At 43.3% G+C, this 24,945-nt stretch overlaps 1 protein-coding gene across 1 annotated transcript in view; it reads right to left on the bottom strand.

Annotated features, from left to right (window-relative positions):
* The window catches only part of gpr158a (G protein-coupled receptor 158a), a 609,794-nt gene that overhangs the window by 228,056 nt on the left and 356,793 nt on the right, over positions 1 to 24,945 (bottom strand). The window contains exon 3 of the mRNA XM_063044263.1: positions 20,870 to 20,972. Coding sequence (XP_062900333.1) covers positions 20,870 to 20,972 — 103 coding nt within the window. The remainder of the gene's footprint in view (positions 1 to 20,869; positions 20,973 to 24,945) is intronic.

Raw genomic sequence — 24,945 nt, 5'->3', positions numbered from 1 at the left:
TACCAAAGTCTTAAAGAATTGATCATTGGACTTTTATTCCAAGAGTTAAGTTTGACATCATACAGATGCCAGGCGGGGAGTGTTCAGGCCGCCAGAGATGCAGTTCATTTCAAATGCAGATTGTTTTGTATGAACATCACTTTCTCTATGTAGCCTATTTTTCCACATCTTTTCCAGCACGGGTTAATTTGGATTTCAACTTGAATCACACAGTGGAAAGACATACCCTCTTTATTTGCCCTTGAAACAACAATATCTGTGAGTCTTAAGTTTTGTTAACATCAGTGAAAATTTAGTAGACAAATTTTGAAGTAAGTATTATGTTTATTGCCTATTGTTACTAAGATATCATCATGCCACAAGTGTACTCTTGTTTAGAAAGCATTGTTATGGAGTGCTGCATGTATGTAATACCTTGGTTAACACCAGTAGTGATAATAATCGGCAGTATTAGTATATTCTGGCATGGGATGAGTTTCCATTGCACTTAATACATATTTTACGTAACTTTCTGCAGTTTCACAAGTATGATCTCAATTAAAAACCCTTAATTTTGGGAGATTTTTGAGAAGCTGTTTAACTCACTGCATAGCTTTGTATATCCACGTTGCAAGGGAGGAGAGACCCATTCCAGCTTGAGCCAGTTATTACCTACACAGCACTGTTTTTTTTTTAATCAAGCTGTGCAGATGGATTACTAAACCATTACACATTTAAGATCAATCCCAGTCACAGTGGCAGAGTTGCCACCAAGTTTGATTGAGAGTGGAATTACCAGACATCACAAGCTCACAAAATCCCTAAAGCACATTGCCTTACAGATAAATGTTTTATTTTTTTATTGGTTTCGAGAATCCTGAGATTCCCTCTATCTCAAATTTAGAAGCAAATTACAACACGCAACTGCAATGATATGGCACATTTAGCAGACCAGGGACGGTTTTCTGCTCAAAGCCTACCTGATCGCAATGAGATCAAGCGGATCAGGGTGTTACCCAGGGAATTGTCTCCCTCTGATGGGCGAAAGTGTAATTATACCCTATTTTACACTTTTGGAACAGGAGTCAATTTATGCCTTCTTATCATATTTGATTACTTACTTCATTTTATGGTCACGTAATCCTCATTTAAATGATCTCACTGAATGGTAAAACAAAACAAGATTCCTTGATCCTCCTATTCCCGTGTTGATTGGTGAAAGCATTTTGAAAATCGCATAACATTTTCTCATGTTTTTCTACCAGCTTTGATTGCGCAATTTTCTTTGAAATTGGGTAATGCAAACTCTTCTTTAATGTCCTTTTGAATCCAATTGCTCTGTCAATGAATTCTGCAATATAATGTCATTATCTTACGAAAAAATCCAGTACATTCTGAGAAATTTACAAATTCTTCAATTGATCACTGTCTTGGCAACATCAAGAACTACATGAACTGCAAAGATTTTATTTGATTAAGGATCACATAGATTTCACTCTTGATGCTGTAAAGTTCCACTGACGATAAGGTAACAAGAGAGATGAACCTAATCTATCTGAGAGTCATTTTATTTGTTTATGGGATTTGACCAATACTTTCATTTTTACAGAACAGATTAGGCAACAGCATAACACAAAAAGGGCAAATTATATTATATCTTTATTTATCAGATAAAGGCGTGTCTAGAAGACCTAATGTTTGCAAATACTGTCTATACTGCCAGTATTCTCTTATTTAGAGATACAGTACTGTATACAGTATGCTGTATACTGTGCTGGGGATCGAACCATTGTTATATGTATCTTAGAGTCTGAATCATGGAATTGTACACCATTGAAACAGACCCTTCAGGTCAACTCATCCATGCTTAACTGAGCTAGTCACATTTGCCATCCATGTAATTGTCTAAATATACGCTATATTCTCATTCTATGACAGTGTGTATAGGAATAGAATGAGGTGGAGGATAAATGCTTGGCTGAGGGATTGGAGCAGGGGGCAGGGAATCAGATTTTTGGATCATTGGGATGTCTTTTGGGGCAGGTGTGACCTGTACAAAAAGGACAGATTGTACTTGAATTCCAGGGGGAACAATATCCTGACAGGGACGTTTGCTAAGGCTACTGGGGAGAGTAAGCTTGGAGACAGTGTGCGAGGGAGGATAGGCAGGTGATAAAGAAGGGACGCGCTCAGACCGACAGTTTGAGATGTGTCTATTTTAACGCAAGGAGTATTGTGAACAAAGCGGATGAGCTTAGAGCGTGGATCAGTACTTGGATCCATGACGTGGTGGCCATTACAGAGACTTGGGTGGCTGAGGGACAGGAATGGTTACTTCAAGTGCTGGGTTATAGATGTTTCAGAAAGGACAGGGAGGGAGGGAAAAGAGGTGGGGGCGTGGCACTGTTGATCAGAGGTAGTTTCACAGCTGCAGAAAAGGTGGACGTTATGGAGGGATTGTCTACGGCGTCTCTGTGGGTTGAGGTTAGGAACAGGAAGGGGTCAATAGCTCTACTGGGTGTTTTTTATAGGCCGCCCTATAGTGACAGGGATATTGAGGAGCAGATAGAGAAACAGATCCTGGAAAGATGTAATAATAAGAGTTGTAGTGGTGGGAGATTTTAATTTCCCAAATATCGATTGGCATCTCCCTAGAGCAAGGAGTTTAGATGGGGTGGAGTTTGTTATGTGTATTCAGGAAGGTTTCTTGACACAATATGTAGATAAGCCTACAAGAGGAGAGACTGTACTTGATTTGGTATTGGGAAATGAATCTGGTCAGGTGTCAGATCTCTCAGTGGGAGAGCATTTTGGAGATAGTGATCATAATTCTATTTCCTTTACAATAGCACTGGAGAAAGATAAGAACAGACAAGTAAGAAAAGCATTTAATTGGAGTAAAGGGAATTATGAGGCTATCAGGCAGGAACTTGAAAGCTTAAATTGGGAACAGATGTTCTCAGGGAAAGGTATGGATGAAATGTGGCAAATGTTCAGGGCATATTTGTGTGCAGTTTTGCATAGGTACGTTCCAATGAGACAGGGAAGTTATGGTAGGGTACAGGAACCGTGGTGTTCAAAGGCTGTAGTAAATCTAGTCAAGAAGAAAAGAAAAGCTTACAAAAGGTTCAGAGAGCTAGGTAATGTTAGAGATCTAGAAGATTATAAGGCTAACAGGAAGGAGCTCAAGAAGGAAATTAGGAGAGCCAGAGAGGGCCATGAGAAGGCCTTGGTGGGCAGGATTACTTTACTTTACTTTATACTTTATTGTCGCCAAACAATTAATACTAGAGCGTACAATCATCACAGTAATATTTGATTCTGCTCTTTGTGCTCCCTGGAGTACAAATCGATAGTAAATACTAAAAATTTAAATTATAAATCATAAATAGAAAATAGAAAAGGGAAAGTAAGGTAGTGCAAAAAAACCGAGAGGCAGGTCCAGATATTTGGAGGGTACGGCCCAGATCCGGGTCAGGATCTGTTCAGCAGTCTTATCACAGTTGGAAAGAAGCTGTTCCTAAATCTGGCCGTACGAGTCTTCAAGCTCCTGAGCCTTCTCCCGGAGGGAAGAGGGATGAAAAGTGTGTTGGCTGGATGGGTCGTGTCCTTGATTATCCTGGCAACACTGCTCCAACAGCGTGCGGTGTAAAGTGAGTCCAAGGATGGAAGATTGGTTTGTGTGATGTGCTGCACCGTGTTCATGATCTTCTGCAGCTTCTTCCGGTCTTGGACAGGACAACTTCCATATCAAGTTGCGATGCACCCCAGAAGAATGCTTTCTACGGTGCATCTATAAAAATTAGTGAGGGTTATAGGGGACAGGCCAAATTTACTTAGCTTCCTCAGGAAGTAAAGGCGCTGGTGGGCCTGCCTGGCAGTGGACTCTGCTTGGTTAGACCAAATCAGGTCATTTGTGATATTGACCCTGAGGAACTTAAAACTTGGGATTAAGGAAAACCCCAAGGCATTCAATAAGTATGTGAAGAGCAAGAGGATAAGACGTGAAAGAATAGGACCTATCAAGTGTAACAGTAGAAAAGCGTGTATGGAACTGGAGGAAATAGCAGAGGTACTTAAAGAATACTTTACTTCAGTATTCACTATGGAAAAGGATCTTGGTGGTTGTAGTGATGACTTGCAGTGGACCGAAAAGCTTGAGCATATAGACATTAAGAAAGAGGATGTGCTGGAGCTTCTGGAAAGCATCAGGTTGGATAAGTCGCCGGGACCGGATGAAGTGTACCCCAGGCTACAGTGGGAGGTGATCGCCCAGCCTCTGGCGATGATCTTTGCATCATCAATGGGGACAGGAGAGGTTCCGGAGGATTCCAGGGTTGCGCATGTTGTTCCCTAATTCAAGAAAGGGAGTAGAGATAGCCCAGGAAATTATAGACCAGTGAATCTTACTTCAGTGGTTGGTAAGTTGATGGAGCAGATCCTGAGAGGCAGGATTTATGAACATTTGGAGAGGTATAATATGATTAGGAATAGTCAGCATGGCTTTGTCAAGGGCAGGTCATGCCTTACAAGCCTGATTTAATTTTCTGAGGATGTGACTAAACACATTGATGAAGGAAGAGCAGTGGATGTAGTGTATATGGATTTCAGCAAGACATTTGACAAGGTACCCCATGCAAGGCTTATTGAGAAAGTAAGGAGGCGTGGGGTACAAGGGAACATTGTTTTGTGTCCAGAACTGGCTAGCCCACAGAAGGCAAAGAGTGCATGTGGACGGGTCATATTCTGCATGGAGGTCGGTGACCAGTGGTGTGCCTCAGGGATCTGTTCTGGGACGCTTACTCTTCATGATTTTTATAAATGACCTGGATGAGGAATTGGAGGGATGGGTTGGTAAGTTTGCTGATGACACAAAAGTTAGAGGTGTTTTGGATGGTGTGGAGGGCTGTCAGAGATTGCAGCGGGATACTGATAGGATGCAAAACTGGGCTGAGAAGTGGCAGATGGAGTTCAACCCATATAAGTGTGAAGTGGTTCATTTTGATAGGTCAAATATGAGGGCAGAATATAGTATTAATGGTAAGTCTCTTGGCAGTGTGGAGGATCAGAGGTTCATCATAGGACGTTCAAAGCAGCTGCGCAGGTGGACTCTGTGGTTAAGAAGGCGTACGGTGTATTGGCCTTCATCAAGCATGGGATTGAGTTTAGGAGCCGAGAGGTAATGTTACAGCTATATAGGACCCTGGTCAAATCCCACTTGGAGTACTGAACTCAGTTCTGGTCGCCTCACTACAGGAAGGATGTGGAAACCATAGACAGGGTGCACAGGAGATTTACAAGGATGTTGCCTGGATTGGGGAGCATGCCTTATGAAAACAGGTTGAGTGAACTCAGCCTTTTCTCCTTTGAGCGACGGAGACTGAGAGGTGACCTGATAGAGGTGTATAAGACGATGAGAGGCATTGATCGTGTGGATAGTCAGAGGCTTTTTCCCAGGGCTGAAATGGCTGCCACAAGAGGGCACAGGTTTAAGGTGCTTGGGAGTAGGTACAGAGGAGATGTCAGGGGTAGGTTTTTTATGCAGAGAGTGGTGAGTGCATGGATTGGGCTGCCGGCAACAGTAGTGGAGGCGGATATGATAGGGTCTTTTAAGAGACTTTTGGACAGGTACATGGTGCTTAGAAAAATAGAGGGCTATGGATAACCCTAGTAATTTCTAAGGTAAGGACATGTTCGGCACACTTTGTGGGCCGAAGGGCCTGTATGGTGCTGTAGGTTTTCTATGTTTCTGTGTTTCTAAACTGGCCTCTACCATTTCCTCTGGCAGCTTGTTCCACATAGAAACACCGCCTTCTGTGCAAAAATGTTTCTTCAGGTCCCCTTTAAACCTTTCACCTTTCACTTTAAAACTCTGCCCTCTAGTTTTGAAAACCCCGGGGAAAAGACATTGGCTATTCACCTCATGACTTTTTTGCACCTTTGTAGGTCGACCGTTAGCCTTCTACACTTCATAGAGAAATACTAAAACCTATCTGGCCATTCCGTATAAATCCAAGCCCAAAGATGTCTTGTAAATCTGTTTTGCACACTCTCCAGCTTAATGAATCCTTGCTATAACAACACGACCAAAACTGGACAAGGTACTCCAAATGTGGCCTTATCAATGTTTTGTACAGATGTAACACAACATTGCAGCTAAAGTGCAGCTTTCTGTCCTGGGAGGCCTATGAAGTGCTGTTGAGCTGCTCATGAATTTCGATATTGGTAATATCCATAGATCTCGTAGTTCCCAAACCGAATTTTTGTTCTCCATATTCTGATCTATAAATGCAAGCATGTCAAACACATTATCCACTTGTGTCACTATACCTGCACCCCTAGGTTTCTCTATTACAGGATGGGGTATTTTCACAACCTTTGGCTACCAACCACAGGCAATTCATGAGCTTCCAACATTTCAGGTAGCTCTCTCAGAGGCATAACTCAATCGTTGATTATTGGAATAAATATTCTGCTGGGATCTTCCTGATTAATAGATAAGTCTGTACTAGAGCTAGACCCGAGCATAGGCCAAAGTGCAGCTTTTAGCCCTGGGATATCTATGATGTACCATTGAGCTGCTTATGACTTTCAGTATTGGCAACCTCCATAGATTTCCTAGTTCCCAAAATGAAACTACATCAGTACAGTAATCACTTTAAATTTGGGAGAGTAATTGGCAGCAGGGAATAAGTCAAGTTGGACTTGTTAATTGCCTTCATTATTGCTTGTTTAATTGTTGTTGGTACTTGTGTTTAATTTGTGTTTGTATTTGCAGCTTTTCATCTTTTAATTTTGAATTATTTTGCTAACTTTAATTCCAACGCTATTTTATATTTTCTAAGTAGCCCTGAATAGTTGTGAATATATGTAAATGTCAAAGGTATTCACAGACATACATAACCATGATGGCTATGGCAGCTGATAGCTCGGGGGACCTGGTCTCACCGGCTATCAAAACTGTTCTGTCAGTGCAGTCATGCAGCCAGTCAGTTTTGTTAAAAATCCATGATTCACTCAGGGCCGGATACCTGAGACGTGAGACCTTCCTGGGAGAATGAGCAATGACTGTAGGACAAATGGCCAGCGATCAGAAGCCAACAGTTAATCTACTTCACGGATACTGTAGTTATATTCGTGTTGAGCAATGGTTTGTGTATCTCTTCAGAGATATGTATTATTAATCTTTATTAACACAATGATCCTGTGCTAATGACCTGTCAACCCGCGTCAAAGTATGATCACAGTGGGAGCTGAATATTGTGCACCAATGTTAATGGATCTTTCAGGCAGTGCCCTTCATTGTGGGGTCCAGGCTTGTGTGCTGTGGCATGTACCTGATTCTACTATTGAATGACCTTCTTTTATTATAGACACTTCACTTTTTTACCCCCACTCAAAAGGAGAGGTATATCAGTCAGTTATAAATTAGAGGCCAAATGAACGTATGGAAACTCTTGCTCAGAAATTTAGTTTCACCCTACTGTTTATTGGGGGGCTATGTAATGGAAAATAGAATTTTCTGGCAAAACATTATATTTATGATTCTGAGGCTACTTGGCATTGTTCTAGAAGTAATCCAGGCGCCAGTGACTCAGCCAGCCTCCTGACACTGCAGTGATTTCCACAGCAATCCCCCCAACCTTTTCTCCTGAGAGTTCACCAGTGCACCACTGAACCTGTAAAAGATATTACTTATCATCAATGCCAGACCCATCCTCTGTCATTTCTCCATCCCTGGAATGATACTGGCACCATCGCCAGCCTCTCCAGTTCAATTCCCAGCCATCTAACAATTCTAATCGCATCCATGGTCATCTCCTTCCCCAAAACAACGCTAGCTCTGTCTCCAATAGTCCCTGCTTCCTAACAATGTCTGTCCCATCCTTATCCTCTTCGTACTCCACTATCAATACCATCACGACGTCTCATGACATTGCCTCAATATGCAACCACGCCCTTCCAACATCACATGTCTAAAACCTCCAACTAATCATACCAGTCTGATTTCCTCAATACAATATGCCTCACTATGGACCACAATGTAGCCTCATTCCTCCTTGGAATGCTGACACCATAGCTGGACCATGGAAAGGACTGCTGGAGGCAAATACTTAATTTTAATAATGTTCAAGACCTGTTCCCTTAGGCCAAGGTACGAAGTCCCCTCCTGATGTGGCCACATAGCGTACACCAAATGGCCAAGCTAAAACTACTAGACAACCTTTGCCGCTTTTCATAGAGTTCCCCATTTATTTCAGTGCTATGGTTCCAATGACAATTGACAAGTTTCCTGCAATCCATCTGAGTTAACACTGGTGGAAAACCAATAGGATATCCAGAGATCTTAACTTTTGGAAATGGGATCAGTTCAATCCTAGCAGTAATTTTGTCTTGTTTGATTGTTCTCTGGAATGTTGTTACTATGTGCACTGGGCCCATCACACTCACATCCAGGTGTCAAAAGTTCAAAGTTCAAAGTACATTTATTATCAAAGTATGCATGCATTATACAACCTTGAGATTTGTTTCCTAACAAGCAGCCATGAAACAAAGAAACCCAAAAGGACCTATAAAAAAAGACTGTCAAACACCCAATGTGCTGAGAGAAAAAAAAATGCATCATGCAAACAATAACCACAAGCCAAATAGTGTTCTGAACCTTGCTAGTGGCCACCAACAGCAGCAGGATCCAGAGTTACGGGACACAACGGGTGACGCTCTGCTTCAGTGGGTGATGTTACATATGGGATTTTGCTTGCCTTAAGTGGCCAGACTTCTGCTTGGTGCAGAATTCCTATGTGCCTAAGGACTGTTGGTTGATCTTAAGAACCGCAGGCTTGTAGATGTCAAGGACTTTGGGTCATTACCCTGCTCCACCAGTAAGATCCCCACAACGACTCCGTCAAGCGCATGCACCATTACTTCTTCATTACTTGACTGTTGGGCAAATTTCCAAGCTCACATTCCCCATTGCAGTCACAAAACATGGGGTCGAGCACCACATTTCCACAACTGGCCTGCTGGTCCATGCCTGCTTGCACAAAACGCTGGAGGAACTGAGCAGGTCGGGCAGCATCCCTAGAAATGAACAGTCAACGTTTCGGGCTGAGACCCTTCATCAGGACTGAAGAGGGAAGGGGCAGAGGCCCTATAAAGAAGGTGGGGGGAGGGTGGGAAGGAGAAGGCTGGTAGGTTCCAGGTGAAAAACCAGTAAGGGGAAAGATCAAGGAGTGGGGGAGGGGATAGGCAGGAAAGGTGAAGAAGGAATAGCAGAAAGCACAATGGGTAGTAGAAGGAGGCGGAACCATGAGGGAGGTGATAGGCAGCTGGAGGAGGGGGCAGAGTGAAACTGGGATGGGGGAAGGGAGAGGGAGGGAATTACTGGAAGTTGGAGAATTCAATGTTCATGCCCAGGGGCTGGAGACTACCCAGATGGTATATGAGGTGTTGCTCCTCCAGCCTGAGTTTGGCCTCCTCATGGCAGTGGAGGAGGCCATATATAGACATATCCGAATGGGAATGTGAGGCAGAGTTGAAGTGGGTGGCAACCGGGAGATCCTGTCTGAAGTGGCGGATGGAGTGGAGGTGCTCGACGAAGTGGCCCCCCAGTCTGCGTCGGGTTTCACCGATGTAGAGGAGGTCGCACCAGGAGCACCGGATGCAATAGATGACCCCAACAGACTCACAAGTGAAGTGTTGCCTCACTTGGAAGGACTGTTTGGGGCCCTGAATGGCGGTGAGAGAGGTAGTGTAGGGACAGGTGTAGCACCTGCGCTTACAGGGATAAGTGCCGGCTGGGAGATCCGTGGGGAGAGACGTGTGGACCAGGGAGTCGCAGAGGGAATGATCCCTGCGGAAAGTGGAGACGGGTAGAGATGGAAAGATGTGCTTAGTGGTGGGGTCCTGTTGAAGGTGGCGGAAGTTGCGGAGGTTAGTATGCTGGATCCGGAGGCTGGTGGGGTGGTAGGTGAGGACAAGGGGAACTCTGTCCCTGCTGTGGTGACGGGAGGATGGGGTGAGGGCCGAATTGTGGGAAATGGAGGAGATGCGGGTGAGGGCATCATTGATGATGGCAGAAGGGAAACCACGATCCTTAAAGAAAGAGGACATTTGAGATGTCCTGGAACAGAAAGTGCACAGGCTGGATCCAGAAAAGCTGGCAACTGCGAAGGCTGAGTTTGCCAACATGGAAAAGCTTGACATAGTACACGGGTTGAATAACCCCTGGGCTTCACCCCTCCACTTGGTCCCCAAGTCCGATGGTGGCTGCTGCCTATGTGGCGATTACCTTCGCCTTAACGAGATCACCACACCCGATCATTACTTGGTCCCACACATTCAAGTTTTTTCCAGACATTTCTCCAGAAAATTAATTTTTTCTAAAGTTGACTTAGTTAGGGGCTACCATCAGGTGTCTGTGTGCTCAGAGAACATTCCCAAAACAACTGTGATAACCCCATTTGACCTCTAAGTTTCTGTGCATGCCATTTGGGCTGAAAAATGCAGCACAGAATTTCCAATGCTGTTAGACTCTGTATTAAAAGATACAGATTTTCTTTTTACACACATAAAAATTGCTGCCTGGCCTGCTGCGTTCACCAGCAATTTTTATGTGTGTTGCTTGAAATTCCAGCATCTGCAGATTTCCTCGTGTTTGCAGATTTTCTTTTTGTTTACCTGGATGACATACTTGTCACCAGTGGATCCAAATCTGAACTGGTCACATCTCCACACACTTTTTGTGTGCTTAAGCTGACGTGGGTTGCAGTCCTGCCGAAGGGTTTCAGCCCGAAACATCGACTGTACTCTTTTCCACAGTCGCTGCCTGGCCCGCTGAGTTCCTTCAGCATCCTGTGAGTGTTGCTCAGATTTCCAGCATCTGCAGATTTTCTCTTGTTTGTAATGGGTTGATTATTAGTCCTTTTAAAGGCCAGTTTGTGTTGACTTCCTCGGCCATCATCTCTTCACTGAAGGTGTGAAACCCAACCCATCAAAAGTCGCTGCTGCAATGGATTTCCCACCACCCCGCATTACTAAAAAAAACAAGAGACTTTAGGTATGGTTAATTTCTATCTCCACTTCATTCCATGAGCTGCTGAGCTCATCCTCTATCAAAATAGTCCCATTAAAGGCAATGCTTCTAATCACAAGCTTGATTGGTCAGTGGACATTACCAAGAGCATTTGATGAAACCAAACAGGCTTTTTCCAATGTGGCCCTACTGGCACACCCACTCCCCAGCACACCTATAGCCATTACTATTGATGTTTCAGGCTACGCTGCGGGCACTGTGCTCAAACAGTAGGTCAGAGACGTGTGGCAGCCACTTGCCTTCTTCAGCCGGCAGCTCTGTTCACCCAAAAAGAAGTACAGCACATATGACCGTGAGCTTCTTGGTCCCTATCAGGCTGTCTGCCGTTTTTATTTTCTTCCAGCTGGTCACCACTTTACAGTGCACGTTGACCACAAACCCTTCATACACACAATTGCCAAAATATCAGACCCTTGGTCTGCATGGCAGCAATGCCACCCGACCTACATATCAGAGTTCACAACTGACATTCAACACATCAAAGGGAAAAATAATGCCGTGTTTGATTGCCTCTGAGCCAGCCACTGAGGCCATTACACATCGTTGTTGACGTTGCTGGAATGGCAGCCAACAAAGCTACTGACCCAGAAGTCCAGGCTTACCGAACAGCAAGTCACTGGCCTGCCATTGGCTGACGTTAAGTTTGGGGAACCAGGGGCTTCACTCCTGTGCAATGTGTCAACCAGTCACCCCCACCCCATAGTGCCCATGAACTGAAGACTTACTGTTTTTAACTCCAATCACGGCTTCTCACGTCTGGACTAGAAGGCCTCACAGATTGAATCGAATTGACTTTATTACTTACATCCTTCAAATACATGAGGAGTAAGAATCTTAATGTTACGTCTCTGTTCAAATGCACAATTATAGTAATTTATAATAATTTAACTGATTCAACTAAAGTTTGTGTGGCATGGTCTTAGAAAGAATGTGTGTGATTGCACAGCAGCCTGCGTTGAGTGCCAATGGGTGAAAATTAACCTTCATGTTTGGGCACCATTAGCACCTTTGAGATCCCTGAGTGATAGTGCGGCCATGTCAATGTGCATCTTACTGGTCCTCTTACCCCCTCCCGTGGTTTCATGCCATCTTCTTACCAGGTGGCTGGAGGTCTTCCCTCTAGCATCAACGAAGGCCACAGATGGTTGCTCGGTTGTTCATCAGCGCCTGGGTTGCTCGGTTTGGCATCCCATCTGATATTGCCTCTGACTGCGGCTCCCAGTTCACATCAGACCTCTGGCCTGCGATGGCCCAGAACCTTGGTGTTAGGCTACATCACACCACGACGTATCACCAACAAACCAACGGCCTATGTGTGTGGTTTTACTACTCCTTAAAGGCTGCTCTTAGGACTTCCCTGACCAATGAGAGTAGGCATGATCTCCCCCGTGGGACCTGCTGGGACTCAGAATGGCTCCAAAAGAGGACCTGCAGTCGTCCGTGGCTGAGTTGGCATACCGGCAGCCGTCACAAGTGCCAGGTAGTTTTATTCCTCATGCCACACCTACCTGGTTGGCCTCTCAAGAGTGTTCCACCCTCCTATTCTTATCTCCCATCGTGGCATACAGCACTCTTGGGTTCCTGTTGAGGTACAATCCGCCTCATTTGTTTTCATCCACCATGATGCACACCAAAATCTCCCTACTCCTCCTTATGATGGCCCGTTCTGCATTTTGGAACGCAGAGCAAAGATTTATCATAGATAGGAGGGGTAAAACCTGAATATATTTTGGGAGATTGCCTTAAGCTGGCCCACCAACATTTGGAGGCTTCCACTACCATGCCCTTGACATCACGATACAACCATGAGTGTGTCAACACACCTCTGGACGTGCCAAAGGCACTTGCTGTTACTCCACATATGGAACATAAGACCTGAGCCGGGTGGCTAGTCCAAGCTCCAGACAGACTCACAATGCTAGTTTTAGTAAATTCTGGGGGGTGGGGGGCTTTGTAGGGTAATGTAGTGGGAGGGAGTGTATGTATAATTCACAACCACCAACATTAAGTTGGCATTCGCTTTGAGAGGCTGGTCTGATGTGATGACATAATGATGTAAAGTTTTGATTGCACTTTATGTTCAGTGTTTGGTTGACAATAAAATTGGTTGTTCATTTTCTACTTACAGAAACCTATGCCATCACAGAATGTTTTTGCGCAGGAATTAGATTGATAAGTTTATTAAAATGTTGTATGGTATGCTTACCTTTATTAGTTGAGGTATTGGGCTCAAGGATCAGGCAGTTATGTTGCAGCTTTATAAAACTGGTTAGTGTGCATCTGCAGTATTGCATTCAACTAGATGGCTTTGAGAGGGTGCAGAATAGGTTTACCAGCATGTTGCCTAGATTAGAGGGCATAGGAAAAATTGGATAAACTTGTGTTGTTTGCTCTACAGCCACAAGACTGAGGGGAGACTGGACAGAAGTTTATAAGATTACGAGAGGCATAGATAAATTAGACAGCATTATCTCTCCCCAGGGTCAAAACATCTAAGACCAGCGGGCATGCATCTGAGATGAGAAGAGGAAGTTTAAAAGAGATATATGGGACAAGATCTTTAAAACAGTGAGGCAGTGCCAGAAATGTGCTGTCAGGGGTAGTAATGGAGGCAAATTAGAACATAGAAACATAGAAAACCTACAGCACAATACAGGCCCTTCGGCCCACAAAGTCCCTACCTTAGAAATTACTAGGCTTACTTATAGCCCTCTATTTTTCTATCCAAATGTCTCTTAAAGACCCTATCGTATCCACCTCCACCCCTGTTGCCAGCAGTCCATTCCACGCCCTCACCACTCTCTGAGTAAAAAACTTACCCCTGACATGTCCTCTGTACCTACTCCCCAGCACCTTAAACTGTGTCCTCTTGTGGCAACTATTTCGGTCCTGGGAAAAAGCCTCTGACTATCCACATGATCAATGCCTCTCATCATCTTATACCCCTCTATCAGTTCACCTCCCATCCTCCTTCGCTCCAAGGAGAAAAGGCCGAGTTCACTCAACCTATCCTCATAAGGTGTGACGAGAATACACATAAAATTAAGATGTTTGCTGGCCTGGGTTAGCATCAGTGACATCAGCAAGTGGTCTGCCACCTGCCCTCAGGGGAAGGAGAGATAAGGAACAATGGAGCAGCGTCTGGAGATGTGTAATGCAGGGACGTGGGAGAGAGAGCTGTCTGGAGCGGCTCCCCCCTTTGAACCCTGAACTGTTTGAAGTGATGGACAGGCGATACCCCAGCAGGGGGATAAAAAGGGACTGGTTTGCTAAGGCGGGACACACGCGCCACCCGAGGTAACGAGACCCTGGAAGCGGTGCGCCTCTCACGAGTGGGTGAGAAGTATCAGGCAACGACCAGGGTGGAAAGGTACGATCAGCGGGAACCCGGTGTGTGTCCGCCCTTGCCTGGGTGCCGGGTTCACTGCAGAGGATCGACCACATCTGGAGGAGGGGTCACAGTCGGTGACCTCAGGTGACATCACCAAGGACCCGCCCAAAAGTTGCCTGTGAGCAATATCGCCGGTCTGTGAGTGAAGCAGTGTTCTGAATGATCAGTTGTTCCTGTTCTATCTCTCTCTTCCCCCACCTTGTCCATCGCCATGGCAACGATTACTGCGAACTGAACTACTAACTGGACTGAACTTTGAGTCACTTTAAATTTGGTCATTTACCCCTAGACAACGATAGAGCTTGATTGATGCTGTTATCTTAATTCTGTGCACATGTGTGTTTATCATCGCTGAACTGTTGCATTTATTATCCTTTCGATTACTGTGTTGCTTGTTTCTTTAATAAAACTTTCTTAGTTCTAGTACTCCAGACTCCAACTGAGTGATCCATTTCTGCTGGTTTGGCAACCCAGTTACGGGGTACGTAACAAAGGCATGCTCCCCAATCCAGGCAACATCCTTGTAAATCTCCTATGCACCCTTTCTATGGCTTCCACATCCTTCCTGTAGTGAGGCGACCAGAACTGAGCACAGTACTCCAAGTGGGGTTGACCAGGGTCCTATATAGCTGCAACATTACCTCTTGGCTCCTAAATTCAATTCCACAATTGATGAAGGCCAATGCACCGTATGCCTTCTTAACCTCAGCGTCAACCTGCACAGCTGCTTTGAGTGTCGTATAGACTCAGACTCTAAGATCCCTCTGATCCTCCACACCGCCAAGAGTCTTGCCATTAATACTATATTCTGCCATCATATTTGACCTACCAAAATGAAACACCTCACACTTATCTGGGTTGAACTCCATCTGCCACTTCTCAGCCCAGTTTTGCATCCTATCAATGTCCTGCTGTAACCTCTGACAGCCCTCCATACTACCCACAACACCTCCAACCTTTGTGTCATCAGCAAACTTACTAACTCATCCCTCCACTTCCTTATCCAGGTCATTTATAAAAATCATGAAGAGTAAAGATCCCAGAACAGATCCCTGAGGCACTCCACTGGTCACCGACCCCCATGCAGAATATGAACTGTGTAAAACCACTCTTTGCCTTCTGTGGATAAGCCAGTTCTTGATCCACAAAGCAATGTCCTCTTGGATCCCATGCCTCTTTACTTTCTCAATAAGCCTTGCATGGGGTACCCTATCAAATGCCTTGCTGAAATCCATATATACTACATCTATTGTTCTTCCTTCATCAATGTGTTTAGTCATACCCTCAAAAAATTCAATCAAGCTCGTAAGGCACAACCTGCCCTTGACAAAGCCATGCTGACTATTCCTAATCATAGTATACCTCTCCAAATGTTCATAAATCCTGCCTCTCAGGATCTGCTCCATCAACTTACCAACCACTGAAGTAAGACTCACTGATCTATAACTTCCTGGGCTATCTCTACTCATTTTCTTGAATAAGGGAACAACATCTGCAACCCTCCAATCCTCCGGAATCTCTCCCGTCCCCACTGATGATGCAAAGATCATCGCCAGAGGCTCAGCAGTCTCTTCCCTCGCCTTCTACAGTACATCTCATTCGGTCCTGGCAACTTACCCAACTTTATGCTTTCCAAGAGCTCCAGCACATCCTCTTTCTTAATATCTACATGCTCAAGCTTTTCAGTCTTCAGAAAGGAGCTCTCAGACAGGCACAGAAATGTCTAGAGAACAGAGGGTTAAGGACATTGTGTTGGCAAAAAGATTAGTTTAGATGGATATTTAATAACTATTCTAATTAGTTTGGCACAACACCCTGAGCTGGAAGGCCTGTTCCTTTGCTGTACTGTTCTCTTACCATCATTTGTAGGCACTGTGTATTTTAACTGGACAGCTTCCACACCCCCAGCTGGAAGTTTTGAAGGATGTTGAATGCTCTGGGACAAAGACATTCTACACATGCTGTTAGGTCCTTTCTGATGGTCACATATGCAAATTGTTTTGTTGTCTTACTACCGCAACAACCAGTGGGATCCCTCGTCCTTGTTTGTCATTCTCTAATACATGGTAAACATTCATTTCCTTCCAATTTTTTTTTTCAATTCAGTGCTCTCCTTTATCAGAATGTAATTTTCAGCCATGCCACATGTAGTTAGCTATGAGGAGTTACTGAAGCTCGATAGAGCTGGCTTGTTTTCACACAGGTTTTTGTTTATACATCCACAAGGTAATTTTACTGCTTCCACTGAATTCCAGATACTCTAATGATCAGTTTCTGTATTTTACTTTACATACAAATTGCTTTTGCATATGGATTATGAAAAAAAAATCAGGCTACTAGTGATTTCTTTATTTTCTTTCTATCCTGTGAGTTTGGGCATTATTTTGACAAGTTCTGTCAATTCAGCTGTAATTAGTTCCAAGAAAGACATTTTAACTCAAAACAGACACATGAGTTAGATGCAAAATAGTGTTGTCTGTCTGCTGCTTATTGTGCAGTTCTCTATAATGCAAAATGGATCAACACTTTAGAGGTGTTCTGAAACATTAAATATGGTGAGAAAATATGAGATTTTCTACCTTTCAGTATTTCCTTATGAAAATATAACAAAATGATCTGGATCAACTGGAAAAGTAGGCCAAGGAATGACAGATAGAATTTAACTCCAATGTGCAAAGTGTTGCTTTCTGGGAATTTAAACCAGAGCTGGGCATAGTAAATGGTAGGACCCCCAGAGAGTGCTGTAGAACAGAGATACCCAGCGATACAAATACACGGTTCCCTGAAAGTGGCAAATGTAGACAGGGTGGAAAAGCTGGTGTTTGGCACACTTGCCTTCACTGGTCAGGGCACTGAGTACAAGTGCTGGACATCATGCTGCAGCTGTGCGAGGCATTGGTGAGACCACACTTGTGAGTATTGTGTACAGTTCTGGCCATCTAGCTATAAGAAGGATGTCACTAGGCTGAAATTTGTGCAGAAAAGATTCACAAGGACGTTGCTGGGACTAGACAGCTTGGATTATAAGAAGAATGGATAAAAAAGGAGTCATTTTCACTGGAATATGGGAGGCTGAAGGTGATCTTACAGAGGTACATAAAATCATATACAGAGCTGCAGGCAAAGATAAGGTGGATGGTTACCGTCTTTTCTCCAGGGTAGACAAATCAAAAACTGGAGGGCATAGGATTAAGATCAAAGAGGAAAGATTTAAACGATCTGAGGATAAGCTTTTCCACAATCAGGGGGTGGGTATGTGGAATGAGCTACCAGAGACAGAGGTAGAGGTGGGTATGGTTAAAATATCTAAGACACACCTGAACAGGTACATGGATAGGAAAGGATTAGAGCAGGAGTTCCCAATTTTATTATGCCATTGGCCCCTAACATTAATTGAGACCCCAGGTTGGGAACCTTTGGTTTAGAGGGATGTGGGTGAAATGAAGGCAAATGGAACCAGCTCAGGTAGAACCTAGGTCTGCATAGACAAGTTGGGCCACAGAACCAAGTTCTGTGCTTTATAAGTATTAGAATGTACAGACTTATTTTGAATGTCACAGGTCCTTTAGCCCACTGTTTCATGCTGACTACCAAATCCAGAACAGGAGCAGATAAAGACATTTTCGTGAAATGGCCATCTATTAAAAGGGAAGTAGTGAGAGGCCAAGGCCAATATATCCCTATAAGGGTGAAGGTTAACGACAGCAAGTCCAGGGAACACTGGATTTCAAGGGATATTACGGATTTGGTTATGATAAAAGTATACACCACTGAAAAAAGGGAGAGATCCTTCAGGGGAATAGAAACTCTGTGGTTATGTGTGGATAGAGAGTTATTAAAGAAATTAGAAGAGCAAAGAGGGGCCATGAAGTATCACAGTTAAATATGATTAAGGAAGATCCCAAGGCATCTTATAAGCATATTGAGATCTAGAGGGTAGCCATGGAAAGACTGAGATTTTTCAGGACTAAAGAAGCAATCTGTGCTTGAAGCTTGACAACGTATTTACCGAATGTTTGTCAGCTTTATTCACTGAAGAGAAAGGGATTGCTTCATTTGAGGTAGTGAAATTCTAGAGGACATTACAATTAAAAGGGATAAGATATTGGAGGTCTCAGAGAGTGTGACTTCAATACGAAACATGCCGCTTGACACTGATCCACTGGTAATGGATCATATAAAGTTGCACCTTCCAGCTATATTGAACCCTTTCCAATTTTGCTACCACTCAAACCCGTCCACTAATGATGCCATAGCCTCAGACCTGCACTCTGTCCTGTCCCACTGAGAAAATTATGCCTCGTATGCCAGGATGTCACTCATCAATTACAGCTCATGTTCAACACGATCATCCCTCAGAGTCTGGTGGGTGAACTGTCCTCGCTGGGACAACAGCCCTCTCTTTAACTGGTGGGTCCTTAACACCCCTCTCTGTAACTGGATCTTGGACTTCTTGATGGAAAGGCACCAATTAGTTTGAGTTGGCAGCAACATCTCGAGCTCCCTTACACTGAGCACTGGTGCCCCCAAGGGCTGTGTGCTCAGCCAGCTGCTGTTCACACTGTTGACTCACAACTCCATTGCTGGATCCAACTCAAACCGCATCATCAAATTCACTGATGATACTACAGTGTTCGGCCTCATCAACAACAATGATGAGTTGGCATACAGAGAGGAGACAGAGAGGCTTGTCGAATGGTGTGAGAACAACAATCTGAGCCTCAACATGGACAAAACAAAAAAGGTAATTGTGGCCTTTAGGAAGGCGCAGGTTGACCACACTCCATTGCACATCAATGGATTTGCTATGGAGACAGTGAAGAGCACAAAGTTCCTTGGTGTGCCCATAATGGACAATCTAATCAGGACCCACACCTTCTCATTGAGTAAGGAGATACAACTGCATCAACACCTTCTGAGGCATGCAGGATTCTACCACCCCCATCCTAACAACTGTCTGCAGGAGCACCATCGAGGACAATCTGTCTGGATGCATCATTGTATGGTACGGAAAACCAGAAGATACTAAAATCCACCAAGAGGATCACTGGGGTCTCCCTCCTCCCCCCTATGTGACATTTACCTGAAGCATAGTTGGGCATCCCTATCACCCAGCCCACAATCTCATTGACCTACTACCATTAGGGAGCAGCAAGACTAGGACTGCCTTCAGGCTGTGACTAACAAATACCACTGCCACCACTGAGGTATCATCATTGGCACAGTGAGCTGTTTACCATTTACCTGCACTGCACACTTCATATACAATTTGAATTGTAATTTTTTAATTTATTTGTGGTAATATTTTGTTTTATGTGCTGTGTGTGATATATGTATTGTGTGTATACCGTGATCCAGACAAACTTTTTGTATAGTCAAATGACAATAAACTTGAACTTGATTATCCTTTTGCGTTTTGCTCTCAGTCCTCACAAATTCCAAGGTTACGTGCTTACAGATCCCACTAGCATAATCACAATGATCCCAGCCATTAACCTGAGGATATAGCAGAGATCTTTGGTGCTCAGGTCTGATAGTGCTTTCACACTGCCAACTTTAATTCCAGCTCCTGTCTGAAACAATAATTCTCTCAGCAAAGCACTACCATTAATTTCATCAATACCAACAATTCCTCAATATATAGCAAGGGATTAAATGGTCCTGTGTAATGGCCCAATAAGCTGCGCATGCAGAAAACTGAAGGCAGGGTCAGTTAAGCGAGGAAATCATATTCTGATTTCACAAAATTTTGATGGAATGGGAACCCGTGCTAAAGAAATCATAAGTGAGAAAGATGTGATATGAACTGTTAAACCAGATTCCACAACATAAGCATTGTGTAATTTGTTTTTAATGATTTTTAAAACTTATTTTGGTTTAAAAGATTTCATTGCCACAGGTTGTCAAAATAATTTCGATTGGGTTGTCATACATGCAGAGATAGTGCAGCTTTGAATCCAAGACATCTTTAAGATATCTATAATAACTTTATGGGTTGGAATGTAATAGAATGGAGCATCTCTCAGAGTGCAATCTTCTCCTTCATCTTTTAACTAAATTTACTTGGAAAATAATATTCTATTAACTTCTCTAAGGGATAGACTATTATTATAAACATAATGATAACCTTATTATGATTCACTTTCAAAATGGCATAGAATCCATAACTTAACTTGATGTAGAAGAGTTTATATTAGTTGGTTATACAAAACAAAGATCTCAAAGACATTACCTGACCTTAGTATGAATTACAGGTAACATGGTAGAAGGGATATCACTTCTAAATTATTACATAAACTCAGACCAAAAGGACTTTGGGAGTTATGTGCATGCCCCTGGAAAAAGTGGAAAAAAAAATCATGCATTATTTATCAGGCCAATTTCTTTAGTCAAGGGGCACTTACCATGAAAGCTTTTCTGTGAAACACCGCTGGGACGATAGAATCCGGATCGACAAGGACAGTCATAAGCCCCCAGCATGAAACCTCGGCCTTTAGGTGAAATACACTGAAAGGGAAAACAAAGAGAGTAACTGAAGAAGCTGAGTATGATTAGGGATTATCAGCATAATAAAGATCAAAATAAAAGAGCCACAGATGCAAGAAGTCTGAAAAATAGTAACACGAACTAACACATCAAATGCTGGAATGAACCCAACAAGTCAAACAGCCCAATGGAAAGAGAAATATTTTAACATTTCTGGTCCAAAACTCTTCATCCTGATATGTTTCTCTTCACACAGATGCTGTCTTGTCTATCGACACATCCAGAATTCTCTGTTTTTAACTTCAGAATTCCAGCATCTGCAGTTTTTGATTTTCAACATTTATTTAAAACCCATTTGGTTTACTAACATCCTACAGGGAAAAAAAAATGTAATTTGGCTAACAGAGGACCTGAGACACTCCAACAAGGGCTGACTGATTCCTCGATTTAAATTGGTGCTCAAATCCCATGAATCATTACATTTTTAATAAACTGAACCCATTTACTGGGAATAAAACCAGTCAGCTGGCAATAACACCATGTTTGTATTAACATTGGTACTAAATTTACATTGCTGACAACTATTGAAACAGGTATTTGATACAGTTTTCCTCCTTCAACACATCAAATATCTAAAATGGATATTCTCCAGTAATACCAATTAAATTTTTAACCTAATTTCTCTGAAACAGTTCAAGGACCACTGTCAATTTTGTTGCTCACAAGATTTGTAGAGGAGTTAAGAGAGCTGTAAAACACTGTCAGGCTCTGAAATATGATCTCTCCCTGGCTTTAGTGCATTACAGAGTAAGTTGTTCACTGCTGATAATCGTCAAGAGGGAGACAAATTCTCAGTTTCCAGTTAAGATGGTGCAGCCAAATGTGTGCGACAGTTTCTAGTAGTTAAAAAGATAAGGAACCCAACTAAAAACACCACTCAAAATACTTTCTGTGTGGTAAATTGTGTTAAATTATTGTGGCAAACAGTGAAGGGGCGAGCAATTGTGAGGCAAGTTCAGGGGATAAGCTGAAATGGTGTGTTGCAGAATCCTTGTGGATGGGGTTCAGATGCCCATATATCTGGGAACATGGTTGGATCGCTCTGGGCACCGAAAAGAGAAGTCATGGTCCAGGAGGAGAAGATACAATGCTCATTCAACTGGCCTGCATGCGAGGTTGGATCACACTGGGTAGGTTGAGCTTAATCTGAAGAGCTTGAGAGCAGCTTCGGGGTGGGCGACAGATTCTAGGTCTGGATCGAGTCGCTGGGTGAAAATGTGGGCCTGGAGTGATTCACTGAGCAGTGAAATCTAGGTGCAGAGCCAGTTGCAGGGCAGCATGGTCTAGTCCCAGGGCCTTTTGCAGCTGCAGTGCCTGGGTCCTAGTGTGAGGTATGAAATGCTGTTTCAACAATTTAAATGTTGGCCCAGACTGGAAGCGAGAGCTGATTTTGCTTCACTCCTCTCTCCAGGTCGTTGGAGCCTTTTGCTGTTCAGTTGTTGGGTTCATTTAAACACTGGCCCAGGGTGACTGAAAAGACAGGGTGTCAGTCAGAACAAGAGTCGGTTTTGCTCGTTCACTGTGATGGCCATCTCCATTGTGCTGAGGCCATGAAGACTGCCCCAGCTGCTGTGCTCCATGCCCATTTATATGATGAACTGATAAGTGAGGCTCTGGGCCTACTCCATGCTACTCTGGGTACAGATCTGAGGTCTCAATTTTGGTTCAGAAGGCTGTCGTTTGCTTCAATTCTTTACATGATTTTTATTCTCTTTCTTTCTCTTGTGCATCAAGTGTTGGTCTTTCATTTTTTTTTCTTTAATTTGGTCCTTCAGGATTCTTGCTGAACAAGCAAATCTCGAGGTTGTATAATTTATACATTCTTTGATACTAAATGGATCTTGAATCTTGAACACAGTTCTCTCCAGCAGCAACAAGGATGCAAAGTTTGAGTGCCTCCATTTCTGTTCAGATCCTAGTGGATCTCAATTTCACAGCCATTGGTTTTGGTACTGACTGGGCAGCCCGCTGGAGACCAACATAAATACTAATCTGGCTCCTATGATCTCAACTAGACACCAGTAGAAATCAAAAAAAGGTCCAACAAGACACAGAGTTGTGAACTTCTTGATAGGTAAAAGCAAGTATTCAGCTGTCTTTTTTTCACAAAAGAAGCCTCCAGAATCAAATAAATAAAGTCAAATACAACCACATTTACGCTAAATAAATCTGATTTTGTAAAACCAGTCATTCAAAACAAAATGTTCACTACAAGAGACCAATGAAGGAAAGTAAGTAACAAGAGAATTGCTCATGTTGTCATAGACAGAAAGCATCATTAAGGCAATTTGAGGAAGATTCGAAAAACAAATGATAGATTTGGGTCAAAAGTAGACAGTCTTTGAAGCATTACGTTAGCTAATGATCTATGTCCACGCTGAAGAATAAGGGGACTGAAAGATATCATAGCATTAACTGATGGAAATGAAAATGTGTTTGGAAACATTTCACAACACCAAAACTCAGCAGAGGTTCAGTGGAATTCTTATGATTCCATTAAATGACAGGCACAAGGCAACGGCAGTCTGACAGAGTACACGTGGTTGACGTTATGGTGCTACAGACAGGAGTGGGTACATAATGGTTATGGTGGAGGACAAATTATCCAATGATTGGGATAGTATGTTGTAGCATCAGTCATTGCTACATCAGCTGCTTTCTGATAACAGTGGGAGCTAGTATCATGGAGAGCCAAGGGACATTTTGTCTGAGAGCTTTCAAAAGGAATTTCAGCCATGTATGAGTCAGTAAATAAGGCTTACATTAGGGAAAAGACTTTTCATTGTGTGCTTTGCCATTACAACATACACAAAGGAAATCAGGACAAGCTCTGGTGTCTCCTGGACAAAAGATTTAACCTCCCCAGGGTGTGAGGTTAGGGGATGGTCAAAGATCAGAAGAGACTTTGGAAACAAGTTGCACGTTAATAGTTTGAGGATGAGACTTGGTAGAGTGTCAGGCAAAGATTAAATGCCAAGGATCATAGTGGAGAAAGTGGTCAGTTATTAGACAACGCTGGCCAATGGTCAAGATAATCTGTGTGGAGTTGGTATAGGTGTTGGTTGGGTCAACAGTCTGGATAATTGATAGTTAGGTGAGGATTGCTGGTTCACAGTGTGAATTGTTGGAGTGAGTGGGAGCTGGTAAGTGGGTGAGTCTGGGGTATCAGACTGGTGGGTGGAGGAATGTGATGAAACCTTGAGAGGTTCCATGGTGGGGGGCATTCAAGAGAAAGGCAGATGATTTAAAGAGGATTTACCTGAGTTGTTTATCAGTGCCAAAAACAGACCTACTGAAACATGCAGGATCAGCCCTTTCAAATCCTGCATTATGCAAATATCAATACAAAGCCCAGATGTAACCACAATACATTCATGTGGAGGCTCATCCATGCAAAACTGCATCAGGCACATTAAAACTAAGGCACTTATCAGGAACCGAATCCTATCACACATAACGCAGCAAGCTGCTGCCCATTAAATGCTGAAGATGTGCTCATGCTACATTGTAATCTCCATGAGCTCATGGCTGGACTACACTCAGAGTTCAGCCAGCAGAAATGAGTCAATAACACCATTAGGATCGTGGAAAGTTGCTTTTTAAAGTTTTCATTTACGTCCGTTTATCCTCCTTAAATGTGTTTCTGGAACTGTGAGCCTGCAATTTACAGTTTGGAGATCAATAGAGTGATCCAGCACTTTGCTGGCTCCAAGAAGATTCTGGGAAGCGAGTGTATACTTGGATGGCCTGATGCAAAGAAACTTTGAAATAGGGCACCAGCTGATGTTCGACTCCATTTCACTGAATAAAGCATCTATTAATCGCTGGTTAAAGCAGTGAGGAAAATTGAGACATTGAGGCGGGCTGATGTTTTGTTGTGTTCATGTTAGTTTTGTTTGTGTGGGGCAGGTTTGTTTTTTCCACTTTGTGCGAA

This window comes from Mobula hypostoma, chromosome 3 (assembly GCF_963921235.1).
Source record: "Mobula hypostoma chromosome 3, sMobHyp1.1, whole genome shotgun sequence".
NCBI lineage: Eukaryota > Metazoa > Chordata > Chondrichthyes > Myliobatiformes > Myliobatidae > Mobula > Mobula hypostoma.
Note: the sequence above shows the minus strand (reverse complement) of the source record. Positions and strands in the feature narration are given on the sequence as shown.